Below are 18,697 nucleotides of genomic sequence, written 5' to 3' on the forward strand. Positions count from 1 at the left end.
TTTTTATCCAGACGTGCAAATGCTGCCCCCTAGACCCAACAGGTTAACCTCTAGGGTCGGCGGGACGAAATCGTCCCACCTACTCAACAGCCAGTTGAATCCCGTGGCGCGTTATTCAAATACCTTAGAAATGCTATTACTTCAATTTCTCAAACATATGACTATTTTACACCATTTTAAAGACAAGACTCTCGTTAATCTAACCACACTGTCCGATTTCAAAAAGGCTTTACAACGAAAGCAAAACATTAGATTATGTCAGCAGAGTACCCAGCCAGAAATAATCAGACACCCATTTTTCAAGCTAGCATATAATGTCACATAAACCAAAACCACAGCTAAATGCAGCACTAACCTTTGATCTTCATCAGATGACACGCCTAGGACATTATGTTATACAATACATGCATGTTTTGTTTAATCAAGTTCATATTTATATCAAAAACCAGCTTTTTACATTAGCATGTGACGTTCAGAACTAGCATACCCCCCGCAAACTTCCGGTGAATTTACTAAATTACTCACGATAAACGTTCACAAAAAACATAACAATTATTTTAAGAATTATAGATACAGAACTCCTCTATGCACTCGCTATGTCCGATTTTAAAATAGCTTTTCAGTGAAAGCACATTTTGCAATATTCTGAGTAGATAGCCCAACATCACAGGGCTAGCTATTTAGACACCCAGCAAGTTTAGCACTCACCAAAGTCAGATTTACTATAAGAAAAATTGTATTACCTTTGCTGTTCTTCGTCAGAATGCACTCCCAGGACTTCTATTTCAATAACAAATGTTGGTTTGGTTCAAAATAATCCATAGTTATGTTCAAATATCCTCTGTTTTGTTTGTGCGTTCAAGACACTATCCGAATGGTAAAGAAGGGTGACGCGCACGACGCATTTCGTGACAAAAAAATTCTAAATATTCCATTAACGTACTTCGAAGCATGTCAACCGCTGTTTAAAATCTATTTTTATGCAATTTTTCTCGTAAAAAAGCGATAATATTCCGACCGGGAAAGCGTGTTTACGTACAAAGAGAGAGAAAGTAAAAACATGGGATCCCCTCGTGCACGAGCCTGAGTCTCATAGTACTCTGACCGGCCACTATCCAAACGCGCTAATGTTTTTCAGCCAGAGGCTGGAATTACATCATTCAGCTTTTTCCCGGGTTCTGAGAGCCTATGGGAGCCGTAGGAAGTGTCACGTTACAGCAAAGATCCTCAGTCTTCAATAAACAGAGCCAAGAAGAACAAGAACTTGTCAGACAGGCCACTTCCTGTAAGGAATCTTCTCAGGTTTTTGTCTGCCATATGAGTTCTGTTATACTCACAGACACCATTCAAACAGTTTTAGAAACTTTAGGGTGTTTTCTATCCAAAGCCAATAATTATATGCATATTCTAGTTACTGGGCAGGAGTAGTAACCAGATTAAATCGGGTACGTTTTTTATCCGGCCGTGCAAATACTGCCCCCTATCCCCAACAGGTTAACCTCTTGGGGCTAGGTGGGACGCTAGCGTGCCACCCGTGGTGCACTCCATCAACAGCAGGTGCATTTCAAGAGCGGCAAATTTGAATCCAAATAAATGTCAAAATTCAAATTTTTCAAAAATACAACTATGTTACACCATTTGAAAGATAAACATCTCCTTAATCTAACCACGTTTTACGATTTCAAAAAGGTTTTACGGCGAAAGCATAAATTTAGAGTATGTTAGGACAGTACATTTACAAGAGTTGTGTGTAATGTTTTGTCAAGTCAAAGACAGGGTCACCAAAACCATAAAACCAGCTAAAATGATGCACTAACCTTTTACAATCTCCATCAGATGACACTCCTAGGACATTATGTTAGACAATGCATGCATTTTTAGTTCTATCAAGTTCATATTTATATCCAAAAACAGCGTTTTACTATGGCATTGATGTTGAGGAAATCGTTTCCCTCCAATAACCGGCAGTCAAGTCAGCGTCACAAATTAAATAATTAAAATTAGAAAACATTGGTAAAATATTATATTGTCATTTAAAGAATTATAGATTTACATCTCTTGAACGCAATCAACTTGCCAGATTTAAAAATAACCTTACTGGGAAATCACACTTTGCAATAATCTGAGCACTGCGCCCAGAAAAATACGCGTTGCGATACAGACTAGACGTCATGTTGGGGAGATCTAAAATCGAAAATACTATGTAAATAATCCATTACCTTTGATTCTCTTCATCAGATGTCACTTCCAGGTATCACAGGTCCATAACGAATGTAGTTTTGTTCAAAAAAGCTCATCATTTATGTCCAAAAATCTCCGTCTCGTTAGCACATGATGTAAGCCAGCCGGACTTCTCGTCATGAACGAGGGGAAAAAATATATTTCCGTTCGTTCAAACATGTCAAACGTTGTATAGCATAAATCATTAGGGCCTTTTTTAACCAGAACATGAATAATATTCAAGGTGGACGAATGCATACTCTTTTATAACGTATTGGAACGAGGGTACCCAAGATGAACTCGCGCGCAAGGTGTCTAATGGGCCATCATCGTTCCATGGCTCTTGTTCGGTCAGATCTCCCTCCAGAAGACTCAAAACACTTTGTAAAGGCTGGTGACATCTAGTGGAAGCAATAGGAAGTGCCAAAATATTCCTAAACCCCTGTGTTTTTCAATGGGATAGGTTTAAAGTCAATACAACACATCAGGTATCCACTTCCTGTCAGAAAATGTCTCAGGGTTTTGCCTGCCAAATGAGTTCTGTTATACTCACAGACACCATTCAAACAGTTTTGGAAACTTTAGAGTGTTTTCTATCCATATATAATAAGTATATGCATATTCTAGTTACTGGGTAGGATTAGTAACCAGATTAAATCGGGTAAAAAAAAATTATCCAGACGTGCAAATGCTGCCCCCTAGACCCAACAGGTTAATGCAACCGCTGTGTCAGATTTCAAAAAAGCTTTACAGCGAAAGCACACTTTACAATAATCTGAGTACGGCGCTCAGTCACAAAACCAAACCCGCCATTTTGTGGAGTCAACAAAACTCAGAAATAGCATTATAAATATATAAACACTTACCTTTGATGATCTTCATCAGAATGCACTCACAGGAATCCCAGTTCCACAATAAATGTTCATTTGTTTCGATAAAGTCCATCCTTTATGTCCAAATACCTCCATTTTGTTCGCGCGTTCAGTCGAGTAATCCAAATCCACTGTGCTCGCGCAGTGAGTTCAGACGAAAAGTCAAAGAAGTTATATTACAGTTCGTAGAAACATGTCAAACGATATATAGAATCAATCTTTAGGATGTTTTATCATAAATCTTCCATAATATTCTATCCGGATGATTCCTTTGTCTTCGATCTGATTCCAATGGCTCTTATTCTCTCCCCATTCACAGTAGAAGCATGAAACAACGTTCTAAAGACTGTTGACATCTAGTGGAAGCCTTAGGAAGTGCAATATGACCCCAAAGACACTTTGGATAGGGAATCACTTGAAAATCTACAAACCTCAGATTTCCACACTTCCTGGTTGGATTTGTTCTCAGGTTTTCGCCTGCCATATGAGTTCTGTTATACTCACAGACATCATTCAAACAGTTTTAGAAACTTCAGAGTGTTTTCTATCCAAATCTACTAATAATATGCATATCTTAGCATCTGGGACTGAGTAGCAGGCAGTTTACTCTGGGCACCTTCTTCATCCGGACGTCAAAATACTGCCCCCTACCCAAGAGAGGTTAAGGCCCTTACAACAATATAACTAAGATTAATGCTGCTGTTGACATATTATATTGAATGAGTTGTCTGATTATTAATCCTAGGCTTGTGTTGACCAAAACCAGGTTAAACCCACAGCTGTAGAGGAGTCTAGTCTCAGTCTAGTACTGGATGTCAAAGTAAAAGAAGAGGAGGAAGATCCTGCTTTTGGTGAGTTCAAAGGTTAATTTGTTATTAAGGTATGGGTTAGCCTACACATTCAAGTTTACTTTATTTTAGGAAATATAAATAAATGGTGTATTTCCAATTACCCAAATTAAGAAACATCTATATTATTGACAGTCTCAAATCTTCACATATTTAAGGTGCTTACTTATCCATACTACCTCTTTACCACAGCAGAGAGACCTGACCATTGCTCTGACAGTGAGGAGAGTCCCTCTACATTAGGAGAACCTGACCAACACCAGGAGAACAACAAAGCTCTGGGCCCTCACATCTGTTCAACGTGTGGAAAAGAACTATCCAGCTCCTATAAACTAATGCTACACCAGAGAACACACACAGGAGAGAAGCCTTATGAGTGTATGGTGTGTGGGAAGGGCTTCTCCCAAGCCGCAAACCTGAAGACGCACCAGAAAGTGCACAGTGGAGAGAAACCGTACCCCTGCTCTGACTGCGGGAGCAGATTTACTCACATGGGAGACTTGAAGAGACACCAGTTGTTGCACTCGGGTGAGAAACCTTATAGCTGCCCCGAGTGCGGGAAGAGTTTTTCTCAGTTGGCGCACCTGAAATCTCACCAGCAGACACACACAGGGGAGAAACCTTTCCTCTGCGCTCACTGTGAAAAGACTTTCTCCACTGCTGCCAAGCTGAAGAACCACGAGAGAGTGCACACCGGCGAGAGACCTTACTGCTGCTCCTACTGCCCCAAGCGCTTTGCTCTATCTGGGACACTGGTGAAGCATGAACGACTCCACACCGGAGAAACACCGTACCAATGTGGAGAATGCGGTAAGGGATTTGCTCAACTGGTGTCCTTGAAGATACATGCCCAATCACACACTGGAGTCAACTTCTACAACTGTTTCCATTGTGACCAGAGCTTCTCCACTTCAACCAAGCTGAAGGAACATCAGAGAATCCACACTGGGGAGAACCTGTACCAATGCACCGAATGTGGGAAGAGTTTCACTATCGAGTCAAAGCTGCTGAAACACCAGAGGGTTCACACTGGAGAGAAACCGTACCAGTGCTCCAGTTGTGGAATGAGGTTCTCGCTCTCTGAGAACCTACTGAGACACCAGCGTAACTCTTCAGGGATCTGTGGGGCTGTGAGCCTTAATCAGGCTACTGGGAGTGGGATTCTACTTCTACAAGATGCTGCTGTCTTCCAGAATATACTGGTCAAGGTCGGTGGAAATTATTATCCTATCAACCAAACATTTGTCCAAGTTGCAGCTAATCTTTTGTCCTTTATATAGGGCCAATCTTTCACCTTTAATTCTAAAGGCCCATATCCCAGACACAGATGAAGACTAGCCCTGGACTAAGCATTAGCCTAGTGGTTAGAGCCTAGTGGTTAGAGCCTAGTGGTTAGATCCTAGTGGTTGGAGCCTAGTGGTTGGAGCCTAGTGGTTGGAGCCTAGTGGTTGGAGCCTAGTGGTTGGAGCCTAGTGGTTGGAGCCTAGTGGTTAGAGCCTAGTGGTTAGAGCGTTGGGCCAGTAACCAAAAGTTTGCTGGATCAAATCTCTGAGCGTACAAGGTATTAATCTGCCGTTCTGCCCCAGAACAAGGCATTAACACACTGTTCCCCGGTAGGCTGTCGTTTTAAGTAAGAATTTGTTCTTAACCTCTATGGGCTAGGTGGGACGCTAGCGTGCCACCCGTGGTGCACTCCATCAACAGCAGGTGCATTTCAAGAGCGGCAAATTTGATTCCAAATAAATGTCAAAATTCAAATTTTTCAAAAATACAACTATTTTACACCATTTGAAAGATAAACATCTCCTTAATCTAACCACGTTTTACGATTTCAAAAAGGTTTTACGGCGAAAGCATAAATTTAGAGTATGTTAGGACAGTACATTTACAAGAGTTGTGTGTAATGTTTTGTCAAGTCAAAGACAGGGTCACCAAAACCATAAAACCAGCTAAAATGATGCACTAACCTTTTACAATCTCCATCAGATGACACTCCTAGGACATTATGTTAGACAATGCATGCATTTTTAGTTCTATCAAGTTCATATTTATATCCAAAAACAGCGTTTTACTATGGCATTGATGTTGAGGAAATCGTTTCCCTCCAATAACCGGCAGTCAAGTCAGCGTCACAAATTAAATAATTAAAATTAGAAAACATTGGTAAAATATTATATTGTCATTTAAAGAATTATAGATTTACATCTCTTGAACGCAATCAACTTGCCAGATTTAAAAATAACCTTACTGGGAAATCACACTTTGTAATAATCTGAGCACTGCGCCCAGAAAAATACGCGTTGCGATACAGACTAGACGTCATGTTGGGGAGATCTAAAATCGAAAATACTATGTAAATAATCCATTACCTTTGATTCTCTTCATCAGATGTCACTTCCAGGTATCACAGGTCCATAACGAATGTAGTTTTGTTCAAAAAAGCTCATCATTTATGTCCAAAAATCTCCGTCTTGTTAGCACATGATCTAAGCCAGCCGGACTTCTCGTCATGAACGAGGGGAAAAAATATATTTACGTTCGTTCAAACGTTGTATAGCATAAATCATTAGGGCCTTTTTTAACCAGAACATGAATAATATTCAAGGTGGACGAATGCATACTCTTTTATAACGTATTGGAACGAGGGTACCCAACATGAACTCGCGCGCCAGGTGTCTAATGGGACATCATCGTTCCATGGCTCTTGTTCGGTCAGATCTCCCTCCAGAAGACTCAAAACACTTTGTAAAGGCTGGTGACATCTAGTGGAAGCAATAGGAAGTGCCAAAATATTCCTCAGCCCCTGTGTTTTTCAATGGGATAGGTTTAAAGTCAATACAACACATCAGGTATCCACTTCCTGTCAGAAAATGTCTCAGGGTTTTGCCTGCCAAATGAGTTCTGTTATACTCACAGACACCATTCAAACAGTTTTAGAAACTTTAGAGTGTTTTCTATCCATATATAATAAGTATATGCATATTCTAGTTACTGGGTAGGATTAGTAACCAGATTAAATCGGGTACATTTTTTTATCCAGACGTGCAAATGCTGCCCCCTAGCCCTAACAGGTTAACTGACTTGCCTAGTTAAATAAAATAAAAAATGTACAAAAATTCTCAATGCAGGACTGTGGTGCAGCAGGGCCAAGCCTGGATACCAGCTGAGCGCGGTCCCCTTAACGAGGGTGTGGCTAGTCCTCTCCTGCAGCTTTTGGCTAGTCCTGTTGACTTGATGATTTTGTTAACTCAATTTTAAAGTGTGACCCTGTAGAGCTCTGGAAAAGCCAAGATTTAATCAGCCTTTTATCTTAATAAAAGCCAGTCTGTTTGCATCCCGCTGTCTCCTTCACCTTTGAGTCTCATTGACTCTGCCCGACCCCCTAGACAGTGTGAAACCACTTGCACTGTCACAAGAACACAGAAGTTTAATCTGTATTCTGGTAAGTGACTCCAATGTCTTATCATTCTGGTGGCCAGGGCCTAAAATTAACATCAACCATCTGCCAAATGCGGGTAGATTTTGGCTAAATGTATTTTTCACAAGCCACGTTGGCGGGTGGTCAGGGCTCCACAGTGCCAGCATTTCACTTGCTTTTGTGAATATAAATAGTCAAGTATGATCACATTTATAGTCAGGTATGATCACAATTATAGTCAGGTATGATTACATTTATAGTCCGCTATGATCACATTTATAGCAAAGGAAATGCTGCAGTAGCTGTTTTCAAAGTATTGCTGCCATTTTGTTTCTTAAATGGAAAATGAATCGCACAAAGTCCAAGAACTGCGACTAATATAGCCTATCCCACCTCTTGCTGCGGGCTGTGCGCACGTGAAGAGCTGAGTAAAATATTCATTTTTAGAAGCGCTGCGCACAGGTAAAAAAGTTGGTCTAATTTACTTGAAAAGAAAAGTCTACTGAAGTGTAACTTTGTCCTTGTGTTTCTTGGCTATTTACCTGATTTTGTTCACAAGCTAGTTTGGTTTTTCAATGTTTGAGTTTCAACCGCCAGGGAAGAGAAGGTAGAACTTCTACTAGTCAGACTCAATCTCACAGGCACAAACATGACTCGAGTCCCGTTACCACGGTAACCCACCGCCCTTAAAGGGGTCACAAAAAAGTGAGTAATAAATGTATTGTGTTTTGTTGGTGTCATTTAAGCAGAAAATAAATATTTTAGCTGGTAATTTTTTTTTGTGGCTGGTGGACCAAAAATAAAATTTTAAGGCAATTTGAAACATTTTAATTGTTTTTCTCCATCCTAAATAAACATTTATTTTCTCACCAGGCTGGACACAAACCCACAGAGTCCCTGCCTTCTGACCAGAGCCATAGTGAAGCCTCCACTCAAACTGCTGGGATGACTGTTAACGTTAAAGAGGAGGACCGAACACTTGGACTGAAGATTAAAACTGAAGAACTGGAGGAGGAGGAGGAGGAGGAAGAGGAAGAAGAGGAGGAGGAGGAGGAAGAAGAGGAGGAGGAATTTGCTGGGCTGATTAATTCTGATGGAGAAGAAATGGACTGGGATCCTTCTCTTCTTGGTAAGTTGAGATGAGTTTGTGAGACGGATAAGTTTCCATAAATGCCCAGGTTTTTCAGAAATCCTGGTTGGAAGATTCCCGGAATCAGGAGGGAATAAACAGGAAATCCGGAATACTCCAGACAGGATTTCAGGAAAACCTGGGAATTTTTTCTTGACTTGTCTGCTGCTTTGTTTAACCCGTTCCAAATTTTTTCACGCAGGATATAATCCCAATCAGAGTTCTGACATTGAAGAGAGTCCCTCTACATCAGGAGTACCTGAACATCACCAGGAGAATCACACCGCTAAGAGCTCTCACTGCTGTTCAGTGTGTGGAAAAGACTGCCAAAAATTATCGGCGCTACAAAAACACATGAGAATTCACACAGGAGAGAAGCCTTACCCCTGTACTTTGTGTGGAAACCAATTCCGTGAGAAAGGACACCTGAAAGCACATCTGAAAACACACACTGGAGAGAAACCTTACCACTGCCCGACCTGTGGGATGAAGTTCGCCCATTTGGGAGCCATGAAAATACACCTGCTGACACACACCGGAGAGAAACCTTACCCCTGCTCTGTGTGTGGGAAGAGTTTTACCCAATCATCACGTTTGAAGCAACATTTCCGGACGCACACAGGAGAGAAACCTTACTCCTGCTCTGTATGCAGGAAGAGTTTTGCAAGACCAGCAGATCTTAAAGTACACCACAGAGATCACACAGGTGAGAAACCTTACACCTGCGCTGAATGTGGCCAGAGCTTCACCAGTTCCCACAACCTATGGAAACATCAGAAGACCCATCTACCACCTGGACTACCACCACCTGTTGAGTTTGACAACCACAACCAAACACCTGAGATGAATGCTAAAAACGAGGGACTGAAGGAGGAAGATGAGGAGGAGGAGGAAATTGGTGTTCTGATCAATTCTGATGGAGAAGAAGTTGGATTGGACTTGGATCCTCCTCGTCTCAATCCTCTGAGTTCTGAGGAAGAGGAGAGTCCGTCAACATCAGGAGAAACTGAACAACACCAGGTGAACCACAATACAGCTCTGAGGTACAGCTGCCATGTGTGTGGGAAGCAGTTCAACCACAAAGGACATCTGCGAAGACACGAGAGTGTACATTCAGTTGAAAAACCTTATGGTTGCTCAGACTGCGACAAGATGTTCGGTTCCACCATAGCTCTGAATAGACACAAGAAGTTACACAGAGAAGAGAAACCTCACACTTGCACAGTGTGTGGGAAAGGTTTTGTTCAACTGTCACGTCTGAAGGAACACTACCCAACGCACTCGGGAGAGAAACCACACTGCTGCTCTGTGTGTGGGAAGCGCTTCACTACTGCGTCGTACCTCAAAACGCACAGCAAAGTCCACCTGGGGGAGAGTCCTTATACCTGTAACATATGTAGGAGAGATTGCCAGAAGTTGTCCGCATTCAAGTTACACATGAGGATCCACACAGGAGAGAAGCCCTTCAGTTGCTCTGTGTGCGAGAAGCAGTTCACTCAGAAAAGACATCTGCAAGACCACCAGAAAGTACACACTGGAGAGAAACCGTACCCCTGCCCCCACTGTGACAAGCGGTTCAGCTTCTCCTCAGCCTTGAAAAGACACCAGCAGTTACACACAGGAGAAAAGCCCCACTGCTGCTTTGTGTGTGGGAATAGTTTCTCTCAAGCAGGGCGCCTGAAAGAACATCTACGGACGCACTCGGGAGAGAGACCTTTCTCCTGCTCTGTCTGTGAGAAAACCTTCAGAAAAGCTTCTGAACTCACGATACACATCAGATCTCATACAGGAGAGAGACCGTACAGCTGTGCTGAATGTGGTAAGAGCTTCACCAGTTCTATGAAGCTGGGACGACACAAGAAGATCCATCAGAACACAAACACTGAAGAGAATCTGACTAAAGATGTGAAGAAGATTCCATGAGTATTGATGATGATGAAGAAGTGGAGGCTCCCTCCGCTGTTAGTGGATGCTAGTAGGGTGAAGAGGAAGAGGAGGAGCCTATACAGTTAGTGGATGCTAGTAGGGTGGAGAAGGGTGATGATTGAGAGTGCCGCCTGGTGACCGTTGGTCTCCTAACGAGGTGCCGGTTTAGACTGGGAATGATGAACAATGATGACCTCATAATGTACAAAATATATCTGCACACTGATGCATGTTTCCAAGAATTGTATTTTATTTTAAGTGAGCAAAGTTTTTGTGAAAGGTTAATGGTTTGAAGGTTAAGCCAATTTGTATCAAATACATTTAAACTATAAAAAAAGCATGAAAAGGTGCAGACTGAACAGTATAAAGCAGATAAACAACATACTAATACACAATCAGTCAATCCAGCGTCAGAAATTACATGAGCAAACTAGCTGGTGGTATCTATAAACATTTTAATAAAGTGATCAATGTTCTTTCTATTTTATTAAGGTTCATTCATGTGATAATATGCTAATTATGCAACAATCCAAATAGTAGGTTTGTAGTCCATAGAATAGCTCTTCTTCCCTGTTCTTTACACTTACAATAACTTGTCTTTTAATATCAATGTTCATAATCTTAGCAAACGATGTTAGTTATTTTAGAAAGTCGAGATTGTTCAGAGTAGGATATTGCTGAAAGAAGTGTGTGTGTGTGGACAATCATTTCAGAATGAGGTGTTTGTGGAATATTGATATGGATAGTATGTCATAATCATGTTACGTGATGTCATAATCATGTTACGTGATGTCATAATCATGTTATGTGAACAATGGAAATAAAAGTATAGATAGTGAATGTGCTAGTCCTTTCATTGTCCAGAGTCAGCACGTGTTGTTAATGACATTTACATTATGGCATGCCGCTATTACAACACCGCTCAACATATGTGGTTTCTGGTTTTAGTGGAGAGGATGTAGCCTTGTACAACCACCCAGAGGTCTCGGGAGCTTGCATTCTGATTTGCTACAGCGGTAATCAGTCTGGAAATGCCATGTGCAGGTGGCGTCATCCTGCATCATGCTTCCGGGGTCCTGTCCCCACATAATCTTTTTTGAATGGGCTTTGACAATTCTATCATCAAATTTGTGAAAGATTATAAACTTGGTGGTATATTGGCCATATACCACACCCCCTCGGGCCTTATTGCTTTAATATACCAAGGCTGTCAGCCAATCAGCATTCAGATTATATTCTTGTTTGTGGATGAATGTACTTCTCCCAGATGCATTTGATGATGTTTTTATAATGAAAACCATTCAAAACTCCTACGAAGGTGAATAGACTACAAGGCTACTTCCTGGAAAACGACAGATCACTTTCATACCGTATACACAAGGCTAGCATTGGAAGGGCGAGAAGTGTGGGGGATGATCAAGAGGATGAGTGGGGTCAGAAGGGATAGGATCCCGTGTTGACGAGTGGGAGGATATGGCAGTAACAGATGAAAGTGGAGACGATGGCTAAAGCGTTTCTCCTCTGTCAGAAGGAGAGAGAACGAGAGGGGAGCACCCTACTATGGCAGAGATGAAGAGGGCAATAGGCAAGGCTGGGTACATTTTTTTGTACCTTTTATTTTGACAGGGAGTCAAAGCTGAGACCAAGGTCTCTTTCCCAGATGAGCCCTGGATAGCACCACAATACACATCAACACATTCAACTACATATTTCAAATACACGTTATTATACACAACAATACATGAAAAGCAAAACGCAATCATAAAAAACAGCCAGTCTTCAGTAACAAGGTCACCTAGCAACCGTCTGAAATACCTTCGAGGCATTAGAAGAGGCATCAGACAAGCCAGTTGTCTCTTGGGTCAACTTCACCTGAGCAGGATGAGCTGTGCTATGACATGTTGGCCCGTTTCCGTGACGAGGCGCTGGATAATGTCATGGAGTCTGTACTGGAACGAGGGAGTAGTGGTGCCAATCCAGAAGCCAGGGGAGCAGCCAATGAGGGCAATCAAGCTATCGGTCAATAGCCCTAATCATCGTGTTAAGGGTGATTACAGAGAGGCAAACCAACTTTCTGGAGAGTAGGGGGTTAGTATAGCCACAGAATTGAAGGGGAACTACGGGACCCAGTGGTCTGCCTAGAAGCAGAGGTCAGGAAGGCCCAGGTGAAGAAGGGGAAGGTTGTGGCTGTCTTGTTTGATGTGGAGAAGGTGTATGATGTGATCTGAAAGGAGGGGTTGCTAATCAAGCTTGATCTGTTGTAGCTGGAAGGAAGAACGTACAAGTGGATATAGATCAGGGTGGGGAAGTCTCTATCGAGCAGTTACATAGTGGATAAAGGTCAGGGTGGGGAAGTCTCTATCGAGCAGCTACATAGTGGATAAAGGTCAGGGTGGGGAAGTCTATCGAGCAGCTACATAGTGGATAAAGGTCAGGGTGGGGAAGTCTATCGAGCAGCTACATAGTGGATAAAGGTCAGGGTGGGGAAGTCTCTATCGAGCAGTTACATAGTGGATAAAGGTCAGGGTGGGGAAGTCTCTATCGAGCAGCTACATAGTGGATAAAGGTCAGGGTGGGGAAGTCTATCGAGCAGCTACATAGTGGATAAAGGTCAGGGTGGGGAAGTCTCTATCGAGCAGCTACATAGTGGATAAAGGTCAGGGTGGGGAAGTCTCTATCGAGCAGCTACATAGTGGATAAAGGTCAGGGTGGGGAAGTCTCTATCGAGCAGCTACATAGTGGATAAAGGTCAGGGTGGGGAAGTCTCTATCGAGCAGCTACATAGTGGATAAAGGTCAGGGTGGGGAAGTCTATCGAGCAGCTACATAGTGGATAAAGGTCAGGGTGGGGAAGTCTATCGAGCAGCTACATAGTGGATAAAGGTCAGGGTGGGGAAGTCTCTATCGAGCAGCTACATAGTGGATAAAGGTCAGGGTGGGGAAGTCTCTATCGAGCAGCTACATAGTGGATAAAGGTCAGGGTGGGGAAGTCTCTATCGAGCAGCTACATAGTGGATAAAGGTCAGGGTGGGGAAGTCTCTATCGAGCAGCTACATAGTGGATAAAGGTCAGGGTGGGGAAGTCTATCGAGCAGCTACATAGTGGATAAAGGTCAGGGTGGGGAAGTCTATCGAGCAGCTACATAGTGGATAAAGGTCAGGGTGGGGAAGTCTATCGAGCAGCTACATAGTGGATAAAGGTCAGGGTGGGGAAGTCTCTATCGAGCAGCTACATAGTGGATAAAGGTCAGGGTGGGGAAGTCTCTATCGAGCAGCTACATAGTGGATAAAGGTCAGGGTGGGGAAGTCTCTATCGAGCAGCTACATAGTGGATAAAGGTCAGGGTGGGGAAGTCTATCGAGCAGCTACATAGTGGATAAAGGTCAGGGTGGGGAAGTCTATCGAGCAGCTACATAGTGGATAAAGGTCAGGGTGGGGAAGTCTCTATCGAGCAGCTACATAGTGGATAAAGGTCAGGGTGGGGAAGTCTCTATCGAGCAGCTACATAGTGGATAAAGGTCAGGGTGGGGAAGTCTCTATCGAGCAGCTACATAGTGGATAAAGGTCAGGGTGGGGAAGTCTATCGAGCAGCTACATAGTGGATAAAGGTCAGGGTGGGGAAGTCTATCGAGCAGCTACATAGTGGATAAAGGTCAGGGTGGGGAAGTCTATCGAGCAGCTACATAGTGGATAAAGGTCAGGGTGGGGAAGTCTCTATCGAGCAGCTACATAGTGGATAAAGGTCAGGGTGGGGAAGTCTCTATCGAGCAGCTACATAGTGGATAAAGGTCAGGGTGGGGAAGTCTCTATCGAGCAGCTACATAGTGGATAAAGGTCAGGGTGGGGAAGTCTCTATCGAGCAGCTACATAGAGGATAAAGGTCAGGGTGGGGAAGTCTATCGAGCAGCTACATAGTGGATAAAGGTCGGGGTGGGGAAGTCTATCGAGCAGCTACATAGTGGATAAAGGTCAGGGTGGGGAAGTCTATCGAGCAGCTACATAGTGGATAAAGGTCAGGGTGGGGAAGTCTATCGAGCAGCTACATAGTGGATAAAGGTCGGGGTGGGGAAGTCTCTATCGAGCAGCTACATAGTGGATAAAGGTCAGGGTGGGGAAGTCTCTATCGAGCAGCTACATAGTGGATAAAGGTCAGGGTGGGGAAGTCTATCGAGCAGCTACATAGTGGATAAAGGTCAGGGTGGGGAAGTCTATCGAGCAGCTACATAGTGGATAAAGGTCAGGGTGGGGAAGTCTATCGAGCAGCTACATAGTGGATAAAGGTCAGGGTGGGGAAGTCTATCGAGCAGCTACATAGTGGATAAAGGTCAGGGTGGGGAAGTCTATCGAGCAGCTACATAGTGGATAAAGGTCAGGGTGGGGAAGTCTATCGAGCAGCTACATAGTGGATAAAGGTCAGGGTGGGGAAGTCTCTATCGAGCAGCTACATAGTGGATAAAGATCAGGGTGGGGAAGTCTATCGAGCAGCTACATAGTGGATAAAGGTCAGGGTGGGGAAGTCTCTATCGAGCAGCTACATAGTGGATAAAGGTCAGGGTGGGGAAGTCTATTGAGCAGCTACATAGTGGATAAAGGTCAGGGTGGGGAAGTCTATCGAGCAGCTACATAGTGGATAAAGGTCAGGGTGGGGAAGTCTCTATCGAGCAGCTACATAGTGGATAAAGGTCAGGGTGGGGAAGTCTCTATCGAGCAGCTACATAGTGGATAAAGGTCAGGGTGGGGAAGTCTCTATCGAGCAGCTACATAGTGGATAAAGGTCAGGGTGGGGAAGTCTATCGAGCAGCTACATAGTGGATAAAGGTCAGGGTGGGGAAGTCTCTATCGAGCAGCTACATAGTGGATAAAGGTCAGGGTGGGGAAGTCTATCGAGCAGCTACATAGTGGATAAAGGTCAGGGTGGGGAAGTCTCTATCGAGCAGCTACATAGTGGATAAAGGTCAGGGTGGGGAAGTCTCTATCGAGCAGCTACATAGTGGATAAAGGTCAGGGTGGGGAAGTCTCTATCGAGCAGCTACATAGTGGATAAAGGTCAGGGTGGGGAAGTCTATCGAGCAGCTACATAGTGGATAAAGGTCAGGGTGGGGAAGTCTCTATCGAGCAGCTACATAGTGGATAAAGGTCAGGGTGGGGAAGTCTATCGAGCAGCTACATAGTGGATAAAGGTCAGGGTGGGGAAGTCTCTATCGAGCAGCTACATAGTGGATAAAGGTCAGGGTGGGGAAGTCTCTATCGAGCAGCTACATAGTGGATAAAGGTCAGGGTGGGGAAGTCTATCGAGCAGCTACATAGTGGATAAAGGTCAGGGTGGGGAAGTCTATCGAGCAGCTACATAGTGGATAAAGGTCAGGGTGGGGAAGTCTATCGAGCAGCTACATAGTGGATAAAGGTCAGGGTGGGGAAGTCTATCGAGCAGCTACATAGTGGATAAAGGTCAGGGTGGGGAAGTCTATCGAGCAGCTACATAGTGGATCATGGTACACCGCAGGGGTGTGTGATTAGTCCTCTTCTGTTCTCAGTCATCATTAATGATGTTTACTCTCAGGTACGGGCAGATATTGGAAGGTCTCTATTTGCAGGTGATGGGGCCTTATGGAAGAGGAGAAGAGGGGTATCATACACAGCCAGGAAGGTACAGGAAGCCATTGAGGAGGTAGAGCATTGGGTATTAATGTGGGGATTCATGTTCTCTGTAGAGGAGGAAGGTGGGAGATGAAGCAGGCTTGAGGTTTTATGGGAGAAACTTGTAGAGGCTGGGGGCCTTCAGGTTCCCACTAAGTTGACCTGGTCAGAACACATTGACACTAGGCTGACCTGGTCAGAACACATTGACACTAGGCTGGTTATACTAGGCTAACCTGGTCAGAACACATTGACACTAGGCTGACCTGGTCAGAACACATTGACACTAGGCTGACCTGGTCAGAACACATTGACACTAGGCTGGTTATACTAGGCTGACCTGGTCAGAACACATTGACACTAGGCTGGTTATACTAGGCTAACCTGGTCAGAACACATTGACACTAGGCTGGTTATACTATGCTGACCTGGTCAGAACACATTGATACTAGGCTGGTTATACTAGACTGACCTGGTCAGAGCACATTGACACTAGGCTGGTTATACTAGGCTGACCTGGTCAGAGCACATTGACACTAGGCTGGTTATACTAGGCTGACCTGGTCAGAGCACATTGACACTATGCTGACCTGGTCAGAACACATTGACACTAGGCTGGTTATACTAGGCTGACCTGGTCAGAACACATTGACACTAGGCTGGTTAATACTAGGCTAACCTGGTCAGAACACATTGACACTAGGCTGGTTATACTAGGCTAACCTGGTCAGAACACATTGACACTATGCTGACCTGGACAGAACACATTGACACTATGCTGACCTGGACAGAACACATTGACACTTGGCTGACCTGGACAGAATACATTTGTATTTATTAGGGATCCCCATTAGTTCCTGCCAAGGCAGCAGCTACTCTTCCTGGGCTCCGGTTAAATTAAGGCAGTCATACAATTTTTAAAACATGACAATAGATTCTCAACAGATTTCACAACACACTTTTAAGTTTGGGGAGTCTTGTCATTTATCCTATCAGGGTGACAGGTAGCCTAGTGGTTAGAGCGTTGGACTAGTAACCGGAAGGTTGCAAGATCGAATCCCTGAGCTGACAAGGTAAAAATCTGTTGTTCTTCCCCTGAACAAGGCAGTTACCCTGTTCCTAGGCCGTCATTGAAAATAAGAATTTGTTCTTAACTGACTTGCCTAATTAAATAAAAAATTCTACCATCTTTCATGAGCTGAAATAAGATCTCTGAAATGTGCCATATGGTTATTTAGCACAAATTTGTTTACATTCCTGTTAGTGAGCATTTCTCATTTGCCAAGATAATCCATTCTCCTGACAGGTGTGGCATATCAAGAAGCTGATTAAACAGCATGACCATTACACAGGTGCACCTTGTGCTGGGGCAATAAAAAGCCACTCTAAAATGTGCAGTTTTGTCACACTAGACAATGCCAGAGATGTCTCAAGTTTTGAGGCAGCGTGCAATTGGCATGCTGCCTGCAGGAATGTCCACCAGAGCTGTTGCCAGAGAATTTAACATTTCTCTATCATAATGTTGTTTTAGAGAGAACCACAGACCACTTGTAACCACGGCAGCCCAGGACCTTTCTTCACCTTGTGGATCGTCTGAGACCAGCCACCTGGACAGCTAATGAAACTGTGGGTTTGCACACCTGAATAATTTCTGCACAAACTGTCAGAAAACGTCTCATGGAAGCTCATCTGCGTGCTCGTCTTCCTCACCAGGGTCTTGACCTGACTGCAGTTCGGCATCGTAACCGACTTCAGTGGGCAAATGCTCACCTTCGATGGCCACTGGCACGCTGGAGAAGTGTGCTCTTCACGGATGAATCCCGGTTTTAACTGTACCGGGCAGATGGCATATAATGTGTATGGCATCATGTGGATCCGCCGCCATCACCTCATGTTTCAGCATGATAATACACGGCCCCATGTCGCAAGGATCTGGACACAATTCCTGGAAGCTGAAAATGTCCGTCCATCCGTGGCCTGCGTACTCACCAGACATGTCACCCATTGAGCATGTTTGGGATGCTCTGCATTGACTGGTACGACAGAGTGTTCCAGTTCCTGCCGATATCCAGCAACTTCACACAGCCATTTTAAGGGGAGTGGAACAATATTCCACAGGCCACAAATCAACAGCCTGATCAACTCTATGCGAAGGCTGACAATGTATTAGGGCAAATGGTGGTCACACCAAATCAAATCAAATCAAATTTATTTTTATATAGCCCTTCGTACATCAGCTGATATCTCAAAGTGCTGTACAGAAACCCAGCCTAAAACCCCAAACAGCAAGCAAAGCATGTGAAAGAAGCACGGTGGCTAGGAAAAACTCCCTAGGAAAAACTCCCTAGAAAGGCCAAAAACCTAGGAAGAAACCTAGAGAGGAACCAGGCTATGAGGGGTGGCCAGTCCTCTTCTGTGGCCAGTCCTCACGGTGGATATTATAACACCAGATAGTGGTTTTCTGATCCTCTTTGAAATTGTTGCATGTTTCGTTTATATTTTTGTTCAGTGCCACATATGATCATTTTTGTGTAACAATTCCACTTCAATAATAACATTTGCTCAAAATTATTGTTAAAAATTCAACTAACGCAAGAGCACCAGCCTTTGCCAAATGGACACACTGATTACACCGTGATCAATTGGTGG

The 18,697-nt window shown here is 43.8% G+C and overlaps 1 protein-coding gene across 1 annotated transcript in view; it reads left to right on the plus strand.

Moving 5' to 3' along the window:
• LOC106595473 (uncharacterized) overlaps window positions 1–11,253 on the plus strand; it is a 30,457-nt gene extending 19,204 nt beyond the window's left edge. The window contains exons 4-7 of the mRNA XM_045710550.2: window positions 3,859–3,943; window positions 4,133–5,148; window positions 8,232–8,487; window positions 8,690–11,253. Coding sequence (XP_045566506.2) covers window positions 3,859–3,943; window positions 4,133–5,148; window positions 8,232–8,487; window positions 8,690–10,410 — 3,078 coding nt within the window. The 3' untranslated portion in view covers window positions 10,411–11,253. The remainder of the gene's footprint in view (window positions 1–3,858; window positions 3,944–4,132; window positions 5,149–8,231; window positions 8,488–8,689) is intronic.
• The last annotated feature ends 7,444 nt before the right edge of the window (window positions 11,254–18,697 follow it).

The sequence above is a fragment of the Salmo salar genome, chromosome 02 (genome assembly GCF_965601325.2).
Source record: "Salmo salar chromosome 02, fSalSal1, whole genome shotgun sequence".
Classification (NCBI taxonomy): domain Eukaryota; kingdom Metazoa; phylum Chordata; class Actinopteri; order Salmoniformes; family Salmonidae; genus Salmo; species Salmo salar.